Here is a 15,633-nt window from a genome sequence, read left to right on the forward strand (position 1 = left end):
ACAACACAAAGCAAATGAGAACCCTGACACTAAATGTAATTTTAAAATATCATCAAATGTGGAAAAACAGCAATCATTACTATTGCTAGTACTTTCCTAATTATCTCTGTTGAACAACTGTTAAAGATCACTGGCTTTCCTTTTTAATACCTCACTCATAAATTAAGTTATTATACATGCACCACATGATTATCTCACAGCAGTTAACACGAATGTGAAAATAAATATTACCGTCCCCACTAATTTCATCTGCAGATCCTGGTGGCATGCAAAGAAAGGAGAAGTAGGGAAGAGAGGGTAGGAGAGACAGGAAGGTAGGAGAGAAGAGAAGGAAACACACTATTAAAATGACAAGTAAATCAAAGCTTAAGAAAATAACAAACTCACCCCGAGGTTCATTCACAAGATAACAAAAATTGTACTAGTGTGTTTACTGGAGCTGAAGACCATTAAGCCAAATTTTAAGCTGCCAACATATTGTACACAGTTACACAGGAGAATAGCAAAGCTTAATTACTTTCTACCATATTAGGCAAAAGTAATTTTATTGCCTTTCATTATTAAATGCGAAATAGGCTTCTACTTTCCTTAAGGACCATTTGTATCTTTTAGATACAAGTGACATGAAACTCATTATTACCATGTAAGTAAAAGGGCCACCAGGAGGTAAGGTAGTGGATTTAAGTTTCCGAGATAGATGCAGGCCATGCCCACACTACTATGAAGGGCAAGTGTAGTTCTCAAGGATCTGATGACAATTCAGCCTCCCATTTGAATTCATAGAAAACTACTAATTTTTCAGACATTTTGAAAAACATATTGTTTTAATAATTACAACAACAAAATCACTGCTTTACTAGAAACCCTCCAAATGGCACAGGCAGTGCCTCATCTATGCTGCATTGCTGAAGATCGGCCTCCCAGAGCACAGAATGCAGACACCCAGGGCTCATATGGAACATGTCCCACATGCTACATTAGGGAATTCACAAGGCCAGAAACAGGTCTTGACAAACCCTGTAGGAAACCAAGACGAGAGAAACGCCACCAGGAAGCTACTTCTTGCCCTGTCATGCATTTAAATAAAAGCCAGCAAAGGGGCAATAAAAGGTCATCTTGTTAAGAAAGTGGCCCAAATTATGTCAATTATGGGACATAAAACCTGTCCCCCAAGTTATCACTTCTGGACAGTGAACAGCACATACACAGATATTCAGTATGGCTATGAACTGCTTGGGACAATCTAAAAGCATCTAGCTAGTTAGTGTTGTGCAGTGCCTTGGTTGACAGGAAAGCCTGTGCAGTGTAGTGCAGTACCGGTTGGAGGAGGTTCAAGGGAACAGAAGACCAAAGGGAGAAAGCGCCTAGCTTTCTTAACTTTATGTTGGCAGTGATTGACTCCTTTACAAAGAGGCAAGAGAAGAAAGAGAAAAACAGAAACAAATTATTTCAATACAAAAAACAACCAGTTAATTTTAAAGCTATATCTATAAGAACAAATACAAAATTAAATTGCTTTTATTAGACCATTGGCATACCTTACTTCTTACTATCATTGATTTGTAGATTAAAAAAATTATTTGTTTTTACTAAAGATTAACACTAGATAGATGCAGAAAGAACAAATAAGGAACAGCTAGGAGCTCTTCCAGGCTAGTCAAGTAACAAAATAACATAGGTAAAACAAAGTAAAAGGGGGGGGGGGGGACGACAGTAACAAAAAAACAAAGACTAATAATTTAAGGGTAAATAACAAGCTGTATGTTTGTTAATATTTAACATCTATCCATAGCAAAAGAAATCTTAGAAAACTGTAACAGCTTTATGAGCAGTTACAGTCAGTGCTCATGATCTGGAGTATTTTAACATAAACAGGTAATGAGGATTATCAACTGCAGAAGCTGCAAAGCTGCTGCCATATATCTGCTCCTTTACCCATCCAAGTGCTCAAACCTTACTGGAGGGACTCACCCTCTATATAAAACAGTGAAGACACAGAGTAGCAACACAGTAGAGCAACAGCAGTAGAGCGTACATATCAGAATCGAGCCTTTAAGACAGTGTACAGAGGCACAGGGTGCCATTAGTAACAGTCTTGATTTGAAGTGTGGGACCATGGAGAATGAAGGTTAAAAACAGTTTGGTCATCAACTGAAATGTACTAGCTAGCAGTAATTTTCAAGTGTCATGATTTGATTACAGCGACAGTTACCAACTAATTCATCTTAGTACTTGGTATGAAAAGCCATTCTCAGTTTCTGGACTTCCTACATGATGGCTCTGGCTAGACAACAAAACGCTCCATTTGATGCTGGGTGGTTTATGGACTGAGGTGGGACAGGGGAGGGTCAGAATTGAAGAGTTTTGCAGGATATTACTGCAATGAAATAGTATGGACTGTAGGCGACACATTTGTCAGTATTAACATCCTGGTTTTAAGAATTATTTTCTGACTACAAAAGATGATGTCTGAAGCCAGATATGGTGGTGCATGTTTACAATCCCACAGCTTTGGAGGTGGAGGCACTGGAGGCAGAAGGATCAGGACTATATAGGATCCTATATCAAAAAGCAAAACAAAAAATAAAAAAAATACAAACAAAGCTACCATAAAATAAACTAAATTTGAATAAATAATACCTATGTTTTCAACTCACAATTCTTAGAACCATTCTCTAAGAATATATGATAAAAAATAAAAACCTAGCTGGGCGGTGGTGGCACACACCTTTAATCCCAGCATTCGGGAGGCAGAGGCAGGCCGATCTCTGTGAGTTCGAGGCCAGCCTGGTCTAGAAAAACTAGTTCCAGGACAGGAACCAAAAGCTACGGAAAAACCCTGTCTCGAAAATCCAAAAAAAAAAAAAAATAAATAAAAACCCACCCACTGAGACAGTGCGGCTGATCTATTGGGAGCTCACCAAGGCCAGCTGGACTGTGACTGAAAAAGCATGGGATAAAACCGGACTCTCTGAACATGGCTAACTATGAGGGCTGATGAGAAGCCAAGGACAATGGCACGGGGTTTTGATCCTACTTCATGTTCTGGCTTTGTGGGAGCCTAGCTAGTTTGGATGTTCACCTTTCTAGACATGGATGGAGGGGGGAGGACCTTGGACTTTCCACAGGGCAGGGAACCCTGACTGCTCTTTGGACTGGAGAGGGAGGGAGAGAGGAGTGGGGGAGGGGGAGAAGGGCGGGAGGAGGGGGAGGGAAATGGGAGGCTGGGAGGAGGCGGAAACTTTTCTTTTCTCAATAAAAAATTAAAAAAAAATAAAATAAATAAAAAGATAAAAATAAAATAAAAACCTAAGTAGCCTAGCAGCCTGAGTTCAGACACCAGCTCCACTGCTCTCACACTGACAATTTCTACATCTTGAAGAGTCAAAGTTCCCTCCAGTGAAGAGCTGAGGGAAGAGGCCCTGGCCATGTGACCACTACCCATGTCTAATTATTTCCAGTTCTCTCATACTTTATTCCTAAAATGTTAATATTCTTTATCTTGACTTAAAACAAGCAGTTTTAAAAATGTGTTTCTTGAGTAATACCGAGATTAACCTGCTTCATAAAAACACAGAGTTTTAAGGTTTATTAACTTACAGATGATAATAATTTTTGTTACCGGCTTTGAACATCTACCATGAATTAGACATACTGTGTAGAATATAAGAGTGTTAAGCAAAATAGAGCCGTGAATTTCAGTCTTTATAAAGGAGAAAGATAAGCAAACTACCAATACATATGCAAGCACTATGAGGGCAAACACAACAGAAGAAATATGGGGGTGAGTTTGTGTAGATCTGAAACTTTCAATAGAGCAATCATTTTGCAAAGACATCTAAGAGAATAGGAAGTGGGCATGCCCATAGCAGCAGTCACAGACAGGGTACAGAGCAGACATTCAGGCCACATCTCTGCAGAGGCCAAGAGGTCACTGGCAAGGAGCAAAGAATCAGACAGAACAAGTTGACAGATTTTGAGGATGTGGGAGATGGCAGTTAGTGAGCACTAGAGAATATAGATCTGATAGCTAATGCTCAGGCTCCGTCTTTTACTCTGAGTGACATAAAGGAAGTAAGGAATGGAGGTATCTGTGCCATAGCTATCTCACTTTACAGGCTTCCTGGGAGCAGACAAAGGGAGCAAGGATCAAGGAGAATGAGGAAGTAAACAGGAGAAGTATGCAAAGTAGAGACAATCAGGATCTTCAATGCACTAAACTGGAAGGATAGGGAGAGGGCCAACAGAGCGGGAAGCCACTAAATAACTGTGGAGGCCCAAGCACAACTCTGCATGGGCACCAGGATTCAACTCCAATGTGCTAGGCATGAAGTGCTCATTGAACTCCTAAGAGTAGCTGGTAAGCAGGCAGGCCACACACTGAATTTGGGCTTAAGAGAACAGCAAAGGCCCAGTAGTGGTGGTGGCACATGCCTTTAATCCCAGCACTTCAAGAAGGCAGAGGCAGTCAATCTCTGTGAGTTAGAGGCCAGCCTGGTCAACAGAGCGAGTTCCAGGACATCCAGGGCTGTCACACAGAGAACCCTGTCTCAAAAAACAACCCCCCCCCCAAAAAAAACAAAAACACAATAGAGGGGCGAGGGAGAAAGGGGGAGAGAAAGGCACAAGCTTAATTAAGTCATAAAAAGACAAAGATCTCACAAGAAAGGTACAAAGACTGACAGCAAGTAGTCCAAAGACTCAGCACTGCACCCTTGCCATGAAGAGTGGCCAGTGAGTAAGGCATCTAGCAGTAAAGATGTACTGGGCGTTCAGAGGAGAATCCTGCTGGGGTTCAGGAAAGGAGGAGTTTGGATGGGATATCATACTGTCTTAGTTTCATTTCTGTTGTTCAAATAAATAACATAAAACATGAAATAAAACATTCTTATAAAAGGCAATTGAGGGGAAAAGGTTATTTTATCTTACAATGCCAGGTTACAGTTCATCACTGTAGGAAGTCAAGGCAGGAACTACTTGCAGCAATGCTCATATCCACAGTCAAGAACAAAGATACAATGAATCTGTACATGCTCATACTGCTTAGCTCCTTTTCTCTATTTCTATCCAATTCAAGAGTCAAATCTAGGAAATGTTGCTGCCTACAAAAGACATGCCTTCCTACTTCAATGAACATAATTCAGATAGTTTTTCACAGGAATGCCACAGGCCAACAGGACACAGATAATGCTTCTTTAAGACTTTCTTTCCAGGTGATTCTACATTATATCAAGTTGACAAAACCATCCATCACAGTCAGGGTGAGTGCTTCCAGCACTCTAGAGACTAAGTCAGGAGGGTATTTGTGAGTTCAAGGTCAGCCTGCTTTACTTAGTGAGCAACAGCACAGCCAGAACAACAGTGATACCTGTCTCTAAAAACAAACAACAAATCAAACTGGCACACGTATTAAAAGCTGTTTTCCTGTCTCTCAAGTAGGAAAACTCCCTAAGTTTGTAAAGTAAAGTATTCCAACCAAATAAAGGAAGGAGTGGCAATAAAATTTACATGCTGTCCCTTTGTGGCCAAGGTATGCATGTCAACAGCTTCCAATACCAGGTGAGCCATGCACAGAGAACATTACAAAGGACGTGTTTGAGACTGGCTAGGCCCCAATCCACCGGTCACTTTCCATTTATTTATTTATTTTTGGTGACAGGGTTGCAGATGTAGCACCAGTGACCTATAACTTGCTAGGTAGTAAGGTGAACATGAACATGACCAAGCCAGCAGGCAGCATCCTACATGGTTTCTGCTTGAGCTCCTGCCCTAACTTACCTCAGTATTGGGCTATAACGTAGAAGTATAAGCCACATAAACCCTTTCTTTCCCTAAACTGCTTTTAGTCAGTGTTTTATTACAATAATAGAATTAAAACTAGAACATTACAAACAAACAATAGGAGGGCCTGGCTGACCGACAGAAGAGTCAGGGAAGAAAACTGAACAAGAATGTATTGTTTCATTTTTGACTGGATAAAAACAGAGCAGAAAGATGGGTGATAAGGGATTTACATACACTGGGTCCTGATAATTTTTTTTAAGATTTATTTATTTATTATGTATATAACATTCTGCCTCCATGTATGCCGGCATGCCAGAGGAGAGCACCAGATGTCAGTACAGATGGTTGTGAGCCACCATGTGGTTGCTGGGAATTGAACTCAGGACCTCTGGAAGAGCAGCCAGTGCTCCTAACCTCTGAGCCATCTCTCCAGCCCCTGATAATGTTTTTATATTGAGAGGGAAATGAGCTTGGAAACCATTTGCTTTGGAATAATAACAGGATTACAGGCATATGTAAGAGATGGAGGCAGGGGCTGGAGAGATGGATCAGTGGTTAAGAGCATTGGCTGCTCTTCCAGAGGTCGTGAGTTCAATTCCCAGCAACCACATGGTGGCTCACAACTATCTGTAATGAGATCTGGTGCCCTCTTCTGGTGTGTGGGCATACATGGAGGCAGAATGTTATATACATAATAAATAAATAAATCTTTAAAAAAAAAGAAAAGAGACAGAGGCAAAGGTGAAATAATACTGACTATAAGCTTTTGGCTGCTGAATGTGAGTGATGAGTATGTGGGAAATCATTTCACAATTCTGTCTTCTCTCTTTGTATATACTTGAAACATAGCATGATAAAATATTTAAAGAAATTCCTTAAAGACAAAACACACTATTGGAATTTGATAGTATCTATCTACTGCTATGGCTTATCTCGAAACACAAAGTCTGAATTTAACCCATAATTCTATGCAGTTACTAACTGCACTATCAACTGAGAAGCTCTCAGGTAAGACTCCTTTGAGGTTTTTCCTATTCTTCCACATTAGCAGTATTTGTTTGATAGTGAAATGATGCTTGCAATCTATATTAAAGTTTGTTAATTACTGTTTGCAATGGTTTAGTCAGGAGGTTAAGGTTTGTAAATCAAGAACACGTAAGCACTGCCTACTCTAAAACACACACTTTTGTAGGAACAGAAATGCATTTTTGTTTAAAATACTCTGGTATAGTAATTCATACTTCTCCTGGTATGAAAGCTGTTGGGGAAGACAAGAAACAAACTTCACAAGGCTGAAGAGGCAGATCTGCAAGGACTACTTGTAAAAACTGAAGTTCTCATTGCTTAGCGCGTTGAAAGGGAAAGTGGCTCAGGCCATCCAATGCATGTCTACCAGTCCTTCTGTACAACTTCCCACATACGAAATCATGGAGTTCAATGCCAGGTGACGCATGAACAGTCCTCATCTCCGCCCCTCACCCAGGATACTATTTCTAAGATGTTGGTATTTCTTTGCTTCTATAACCTCTGAGTGCTTGAGACCCTTCAGGAACCACAGAGAAAAGCAATGTGATTAAGAGCCACCCTAAGTCATCATTAGAAGCAAGCCGAACTCTAATGACATCAAGATGGTAGAATGAACAAGAAGCAACATGGGTGGGCTACTCTTATCAGTCTTTTTTTTTTTTTTATAATGTGTAGCCCAGGCTGGCCTCGAACTCGTGATCCTCCTGCCTCTGCCTCCTTCAGCAAATCCTACCGGCGTGCGCCACCACAACCGGCTCTTATCAGTCTTGCCCTTATCACCAGCCAGAGCAGTTCTCAATGCCAGAGACACAGAAGCTTCAATAGATCACAGAGTTCCTCCTAAATTAACCTGCCAGGTCAGAACATTTTATTGTGACCACCATGAATAGAATAATTCCTAGTTTTCCAGGTTCTCAGATTATACCTGTAATAATAGTGAATGCTTATCACTCTGCATGTATCACCAATAATGCATCATAAAGCACAAAATTTACAACAATGAACTTTTCTCCGGCAACACCAGGTATTAAACCTAAGGCCTTGCACACGCCAGGTAAGTGTTCTACTAAGTTACACATCCAGCTCAAACAAACACACACACAGCCTCATTTAAGCTTCTTGGAGGCTGGCCTCCAACTTGTAATCCTCCTGCCTCAACCCTGAGAAATGGGGACTGTAGATGTATGGCACACATCTGACTCCCAAATAAACTTTTTCTTTTTGTCGTGTTTTTTGTTTGTTTGTTTGCTTCCATTTTTTTTCAAGATGAAGTTTTTCTGTGTAGCCCTGGCTATCTTGGAACTTATTTTTGTTTGAGGAGCCTCAAACTCAAGAGATCCACCTTCCCTTGCCCCCAAAGTACTTGATTAAAGGTGTGCACCACCAGGCCTGGCCCAAATGAACTTACGTACTAATTAGCAATACTCTAAAGTTAGGGAAGGGCTCTCCATCCTACCCCTTTAAATTCTAGATAGAGTTTAAATTAAGCATCAGAGCCATGGTGGTGCATGCCTGTAATTCCAACCCTTGGGAAGTTTAGGAAGGAGGATAACAGTGAGTTTCAAGTCAGGCTGGGCTATATGGTAAATTCTATACAGCTTAGGCTTCTGAATGAGATCCCATCTCAAAGTGCAGGGGGAGCATCATTTGGTAGCAGAATAGACAACTTTGAAAAGCATGGCCCTGTCACAATAAAAACTACATGGTAAAGTTAGGCATAAGTAGATCTTTCAAACTGAACAAAGGCCAGACTTTTGAATTTGAAAAGTCAGTACTTTATTATTCCTGCTAAATGGAGAAATTTTCTACAATAGAATCACATGCTAAAATATTACTCCCCTGCACACATAAAGATTCTCCAATGATCAATGGTGTCTAATGAAAAGAGAAAGAGTTCTTGGGCTTCCAACAGACTCTATTACTCATTACTACATGAACCTGACCAAGCGCTTAAATTCCCCTAGCATGTAAATACATACTTGTATTTGCTCAGCAGCAGCACAGCAAGCAATGAATAATAGACCCAATATGTAAGAGTCAATAGTGAGAGAGATGCAGGGATGATTATAGATTCCCAGTCTGGCACTTCTCAGATCTATATAGATCAGAAACATTTGAGATATTCTAGGATTTGAAATGAAACAAGCTTATACAAACATTTATTTTGCTAAATGTTTTCTTGGTAGTTAGAACAAGTTTCAATCACTAACTCAATATGCCTAAAAGTAATCCTATATAAATACAATTATGTATAATGAAATAATAATCTATTACAAATTTTACATGTGCAGTAATACTTAAAAATCATTATAAAGTAGTAAAGAAGGCTCAATAGAAAGAAATTAAAAAATACCTCTGCCAGATAAAAAAAGACCACTGCAGTGACTTTCATAAAGATATGTAAGAGAAAAATTATAATCTGTGGTCTGATTTTGCATGGTCCAAATATCAAGCAAGGGTCACAAAGTAACAGAATGGCAATCATCATGGATTCTACTCACACTCGAGTTTGGAGGCTCAATCAAGGGCCTACTTTTTCTTAGGATATTCAAAAAACAAAAACAACAATCCATCAAACACAGTTAAGTCTTCAAAACACTTGAAATTAGCTTTACTCTATGATCTGGGAAATGTCCTCACACTAGCATGGTTCTAGCAGCAACCCAGGTCCAAGGGTCACATACACTCAGGGTATACTCATAAATCCCCAAGAATAGCCTCCACCGATCTTATATACAGGGCTGATGTTCTACCTGACAGCTTACAAAAGGCATACAAACAAATGATTAGTCTTTTTTAAAACTATGTTTACCTTTTCTAAAAAATAAGATGCCTAGAGAAATCTATTATTCTAGTAAGTATCTTTATAAAACTCTGTCAATCTCATTTTTATATATCTTGGAGAACATTCAACCTAGGGCACCTCACACAGCAAGCATTTGTTAAAGCCCCTAATAGGGTGTAATAGGGTGTATCATGGGTTAAGTAGGGAGGGTGTAAAAGAAAAGTGAACACACAGACCACAACCCACTCCACTGGCCTACACAAAGCAAGGTCACTGTGCCAGCAGATATGGAAGGTCAAAGGCCTAGTAACAATAGGATTTTAGTGTAGAATGGAAAACAAACAGAAAAGTCAAAAAATAACCTTGGGATCAGGTTATACCACAGCACTGTCAGCTAGGAATCACATTAACAAAAACATTCCCAGGGAGTCTGTGCACAGGTTCCAGGCTAGGTGGGTACAGCTTTACAGTCTATGACACAGGATTTACAAACCTGAATTTGCCTAGGAGCAAACAGTCGATGGTATGATCAACAGGGATAAAAATACCAACTTTGTCTCTGGTCACTGTCTCTGTCTGGGAACTATGTAGGGATGGTCACCAAAGTATTGCCTGTCAGCTTCCAGAGAAGGAAAGATTGTTGTGTAAGGAAGGACAGGACAAGATAATAGGGCAGTTCCAGCAAGTTAGACAGAAGAGTGACCACAATTCCTAGTAGCATAACGTGACTGAGAAGCAACATGGCTGGGGAAAAAGTGGGGAGTGGAAAAGCAGGCTGAGACCAAAGGATGGCATAAACAGCTGAGCTAGACAGAGTCTGATAGGGTCTGAGTGTCATCTGGTAGGCACAAAATTTTTACTGATAATTTTTTTTCTGGAAGAATTAATTCTCAGAAGGGAACACAACTTCTCCTTAGACACCCCAGGAGAATAAAACAAAGGCAAAATCCTAAGAAATTAAAATAAAGATTGAGGCAGATACCCAAGTTTGCATAGTGACTCTATTTTTGCTCATTGTACAACTTCAGCACAATTTGTAACCTCTTGGGCTTTAAGTCCCCTCATCTCTACATTAAGGGAGATGATCTCAGCAGTCTGTTCATGAGTTAACTCACAGAAAAGAACAGAACAGAAAGCAAAGGAGAACACAATAGCACTCATTTAAATCCAGCCACTCAGGGATGGCAACACACACCAATAATCCTAGCATTTAGGGGACTCAGTAGAAACATCAAGAACTTCAGGACAGCCTAGGTTACAAAGTAAGATTTGGTTTTAAAAAACCAACAACAACAAAAAAAGGGCCAACTTTTTCAGTGGGGGGGGGGTGTCAAAAAAAGAGGGGCTGGCTGGGAAGTAAAATGCAGACCTATGATGCTGACCAGCTGTTGAAGGAAACTGAGGCTCTAACCCAAAGAATGAGGATATAAGAGCAGTAGGACCTTTATCACACCCAAAGATAAACAGCAGATGTTTTCTAGCCCAAGTTGAAGTCTGAACTCACTCCTGTGTCTAGGCAACTGTGGGGAGTGTGGCAAACACAGTCATCAGTACCTGAGCTTCACATGTAGCTGCCTTGCCATACACATTTCAGTGCCCAAGTAGTTAAGTGGTACTCAAATCTCACACACCTATCCTACAGCCCACAATCAAGACTCAGCCTCAGAGGCTTAGTTTAGGAGTTGCTTCTTTCCTCTGGACTCCTTACTATGGAATGAAAAGCTTTCTCGTTCCACCCCATTAAAAACTGTGAGGCCCTGAGGAGTCCATCACAAGCTGAACAAGAACTGTATAAAGGGTCTGATGACATCCAGTAACCCTTCTGTAAGTCTGGATTTCTCCCCACGTCATAGTTTACACTCTCGAATGACTGACATGTCCTGGAGAACATGCAGTAGCCCTGACACTGTCCAGTGAGACTACATTCAGAACCAAGAGTTTCTCTGTACTCTGATAGGAAGTAGCTGTTGGCTCTAGGCCATCAAGCATGACAGTACTGTGCCCTAACAGAGTAACTCTGCCTGGAGTGTATCATAAATGCAAACACCTGTGGAGTAAGGATTTGTGGGATGTTTATGGACAAGGAAGAAAATAAACAGATACATTCATACATTGTATGAATCCAAAAGAGGATTCAGAAACTGGGTAAGATACAAAACTAAACTTCAAGAAAAACTGAACCAAAACAAACAAAAATTGAGTCTCATATCTTGCATATACTGAATATACCAGGAAGTATTATCTTAGAACTACACTCTTCCCTTTATGTTCACAGGCATAACTGAGAATAGATGATATGTAGTAACATACACATGTGGACATTATATGTATGTATGACAGCTGGGTGTGTATATGTGTGTATGTATATATATATATGTATACATATATATATATATATATACATATATATATATACACATATGTGTGTGTGTGTGTGTTAAGATACACAGTTAGGGTCCTTGAAAGGTGTCCTTTTCTGCCCTTCCCTAAAAATTCTACTATCGTTCACATTTTTTAGATAAGGGAAAAGGGGCAAAAATCTTTAAAAACATAACAAAATGATCATCACACCAACAAATAGTTAAGATAACCCTTATATAGTACCTTGACTGTATTAAATAACCATTATGTTAACTGTGAAAGACGAAAACCATTTAAAAATCACAAATTTTGGACTTCAAACATACAACACAAAGTATATTCTGTTAAACCCTGCTGAACTGTAAAGATAAATTATAATGACAATTTCAAAAGTTAAGGTTTTCACTTAACTTAAACAGAACATGGCATTGAAACAATCTGAAGCCCTAAATACCCTGGCGAGTAACATGGTAGGGTCCCATGCAGCATCTACAATAAAGTCTACTTCATGATACTAAAACCACACAGGTGCTTTACGCTCAAAGCAGATGAACTGAACACAGAGTGTCACCTGCACCATCCTCCCTGCAGCTTGTGTCGAAGTCTCTATCTGAAGATTCTTACCTGACACAGAGACAGCATGTGTCCGCATGCCTTGTTTTTCGCTGTTGGCCAACCTGCAAAAGAGCAAACAAAGTGTAAGCATTGTTCTTCCCAGGACCAAAACACCTGTCCTTGTCAAACAGGCATCAGCATCTGCCTCAGATTAGGAAGAGCCAGCACCATTTCTGAGAGATTAAGTTCTAGACAAATGGTTTGGGTTTTTTGGTTGTTGTTTGGTTTTTGGAGACAGGGTTTCTCTGTAGTTTTAAAGTCTGTCATTGAACTAGCTCTTGTAGACCAGGCTGGCCTCAAACTCACAGAAATCCACCTGCCTCTGCATCCCAAGTGCTGGGATTAAAGGTGTGTGCCACTACCACCTGGCTTATTTTGTTAATTAGAGCTTATCTTCAGCATCACAAAAAAGTAAATTAATTAATCAATCCAAAATATTAAAGGAAAAAAGAAAGGAAGACCACAGAAGTGCTTCAAGAAAGCTGCTCACGAAGGTGACACAGAGCTCTATAGTACTATGTAATATGTAACGTAAAGGCTATGTAAGTTTTCTTTAAATGCTAGATTGTAAAGAACTGCCCAAAAGTTATAAAGAACCATGCAACTAGAACTGAATTTTGCTCTTTAAAACCTAAATTGAGGGCCAGGGAGATAGTTCAGCAGGTAAAGGCTCTTGCCACTCTGAGTTTGCTCCCTGGGAGCCCCATGGTAGAAGGCCAAAATGGATTCTTACAAGTTGTTCTCTGATCGGCACAAGTGCACTGGGGTATGCATGTGCTCACAGGTATGTATGCATACACACACACACGAATGTAAAAAAAATACTTATTTAAAACATGGTAGCATTTGAACCTTTTGAAATTTACAGCATATAATAAAGTTAAGAAGTACATGTATACATTGCTATTATTAACAGATTTAAATAAAACTGAAATAAAAATTTTAATGACTTTAAAAAAATATAAACATATTTTAGAAGTTTTAGAAAGCAACAAACACAGGAATAAAAGGGCTCCCAGGTGCTGGGGAAATGGCTCAGCAGGTAAAGGTGCTAGCATTGCAAGACTGGCAGCTTTGTTTGGTTCCTGGAACCTAAGTAAAGCAAAAGGAGAGAGAACCGACTTCACAAAGTTCTCTGTTCTCCACACAGGTATTGTGTGACATGTGCTAAGACACACATCATGTGAGCACATGCACTCATACACAAATAATAATATATCTTTTAAAAATAGGAGTTCTACATTTATCAGCTGTTTCCTTGATTTTTGTTCATAAGAAAAGTCTCTTCTTCCTCTTAAACATTTACTATACAAAGGAAAGACCACTGGAAAACTTTCCTAGAATGCAGGATTTATACCAGAAAAATATTAGAACTTGACACAGCATATCTTTTTTGCAACTACAAAATTTCTATATGAAATCACATAACTTCTATAATCAAAGTCATATAATTTATTATCTTTTTTTTGTTTTTTTTTTTTTTTTTTTGGTTTTACGAGACAGGGTTTCCCTGTGGCTTTGGAGCCTGTCCTGGAGAATTTATTATCTTTTATTAAGTTCTGCAAATACGTAAAATCTACCTTTATTTTAAAAAATTAAGCTACTGTCTACCAAATCAGAGGTTTCTCTTCCACTGCAGCTACACGGCTATCACACTGTGTGCCAACTCCATTCACCAGCAAGCAGGGAATAGTGTTGCTGAGTAAACTATACTGCTTCCTTCCTGCATATCAGTTCTCACCTGCTTTGCCTCCTGTCATTACTGTGCTGAATACCATGTAACAGTCTGGCGGCTATCAGGTCTGTGGAAACCCATCCTCTTAATGTCTGATAAACTGATTCAGTTTGTGTGTTGTATGTTAATAACTTTTAACTCATGCCATCTTTGCTCACATTTACACTCATGTTCATAATTCATTCCTATATGTCCAGATCAAAATGATTCCTTAGGTTTTTTTCCAGCTGTAGACATTCTAAGAAAGCACAAACTGCTGCCCCGAAGAGAGACACTGAGCAGACTCCGAAGCTCATTACCCCATGCCAAGAGAAAACTGCTTCTCCAGTTCCTGCTCACCCTCACAATTATGACTCCACAGGATGTATCTATCAGAGAGCTGACTGTCAGGAGGATGGGGACAAGGCAGGAGGCTATTTTCTAAAGTGTGGCTACAGCTGACCAGATGTTAGAGGGAAATGCACTGACACGCCCTCCTGGCTCAGAGGCCTATGTCTCCAAAAGTGCTGTAGCAGAGAGGTGGAAGATGAGTGGGGCTGAGGCAAGGAATAAGGTTGTCATGCAGGAGGAATGTTGAGAAAGGCTGAAAGGGAGTTGGGGGGACAGCTGGCAGAAGAACTGAGTAAGTACAATTTAGCAGATGAGAATGTGAAGAACAGCAAAACTAAGGCTAGAGGTATCAAGAAGTCAGGTAGGCTCTGGAAGGCCGCATGTTAGAAAGGAGTTTTATTTAGGACAATCTGGTGAGATGCTGAAGTAGATGGGATGGACAGAGTGTATAGGCCAGAGCTAACCAGAGGTATAGCTTTGACCAGCCCCCTAAATACCCTAGCACCAAGTCCTCATGCACAAGCCTTCACATGTGTTGTCACCACGTAGTGCTTTGATCTCAGCGTGTCTTGTGGAACTCTAGGAAATTTTTCTTGGCTTCCTTGGAATTTGCCTAGACCCTTTCCTTTTTACAGTAGCAACTCATGCTTTTCTGACTCCAATACAACTCTGGGCTTGAGTGGGCTTGGGGTCCCCCAATACCTACAGGGATAGCTTTGATAGGTGATGCCAACCTATCAGGTAAAGCATATTATCAGATGCATTTAGCAAGGAGAGGCAGAGAATGTTGCTAAAGAGAAGAAGGCACAGGACAGAACAAAGACAATTCCAGGTTTAACCCTTCTTGTCCCAGGCTTCCACATCTCCACTGTTTCTTTAGAATCTGAGAATTAACAGCTTCTACTGTTCAAGTTGCTTGTCTAAATAGCTAGATTTTTATTTTGCCTTCATACCTTGGCCCCAGTTCCTAGCATGCTAAGAATTCAGAAGTAACCAT

At 40.0% G+C, this 15,633-nt stretch overlaps 1 protein-coding gene across 17 annotated transcripts in view; it reads right to left on the reverse strand.

Annotated features, from left to right (window-relative positions):
- Window positions 1-15,633, reverse strand: part of Ptk2 (protein tyrosine kinase 2) — a 212,388-nt gene that overhangs the window by 81,473 nt on the left and 115,282 nt on the right. For 8 of the 17 annotated variants that reach the window (XR_012909540.1, XR_012909539.1, XR_012909537.1 and 5 more), the window contains one exon: window positions 12,581-12,633. Coding sequence is in view for 11 of the 17 variants with exons in the window: in XM_075959490.1 (XP_075815605.1) it covers window positions 12,581-12,633 (53 nt within the window). In the remaining 6 variants the exon portion in view is untranslated. Of the gene's footprint in view, window positions 1-231; window positions 259-1,317; window positions 1,402-12,580; window positions 12,634-15,633 lie in introns of all 17 variants that reach the window. The other 9 variants (XR_012909536.1, XR_012909535.1, XM_075959482.1 and 6 more) reach the window with 2 other exon arrangements.

This window comes from Microtus pennsylvanicus, chromosome 2, assembly GCF_037038515.1.
Source record: "Microtus pennsylvanicus isolate mMicPen1 chromosome 2, mMicPen1.hap1, whole genome shotgun sequence".
Taxonomy (NCBI): domain Eukaryota; kingdom Metazoa; phylum Chordata; class Mammalia; order Rodentia; family Cricetidae; genus Microtus; species Microtus pennsylvanicus.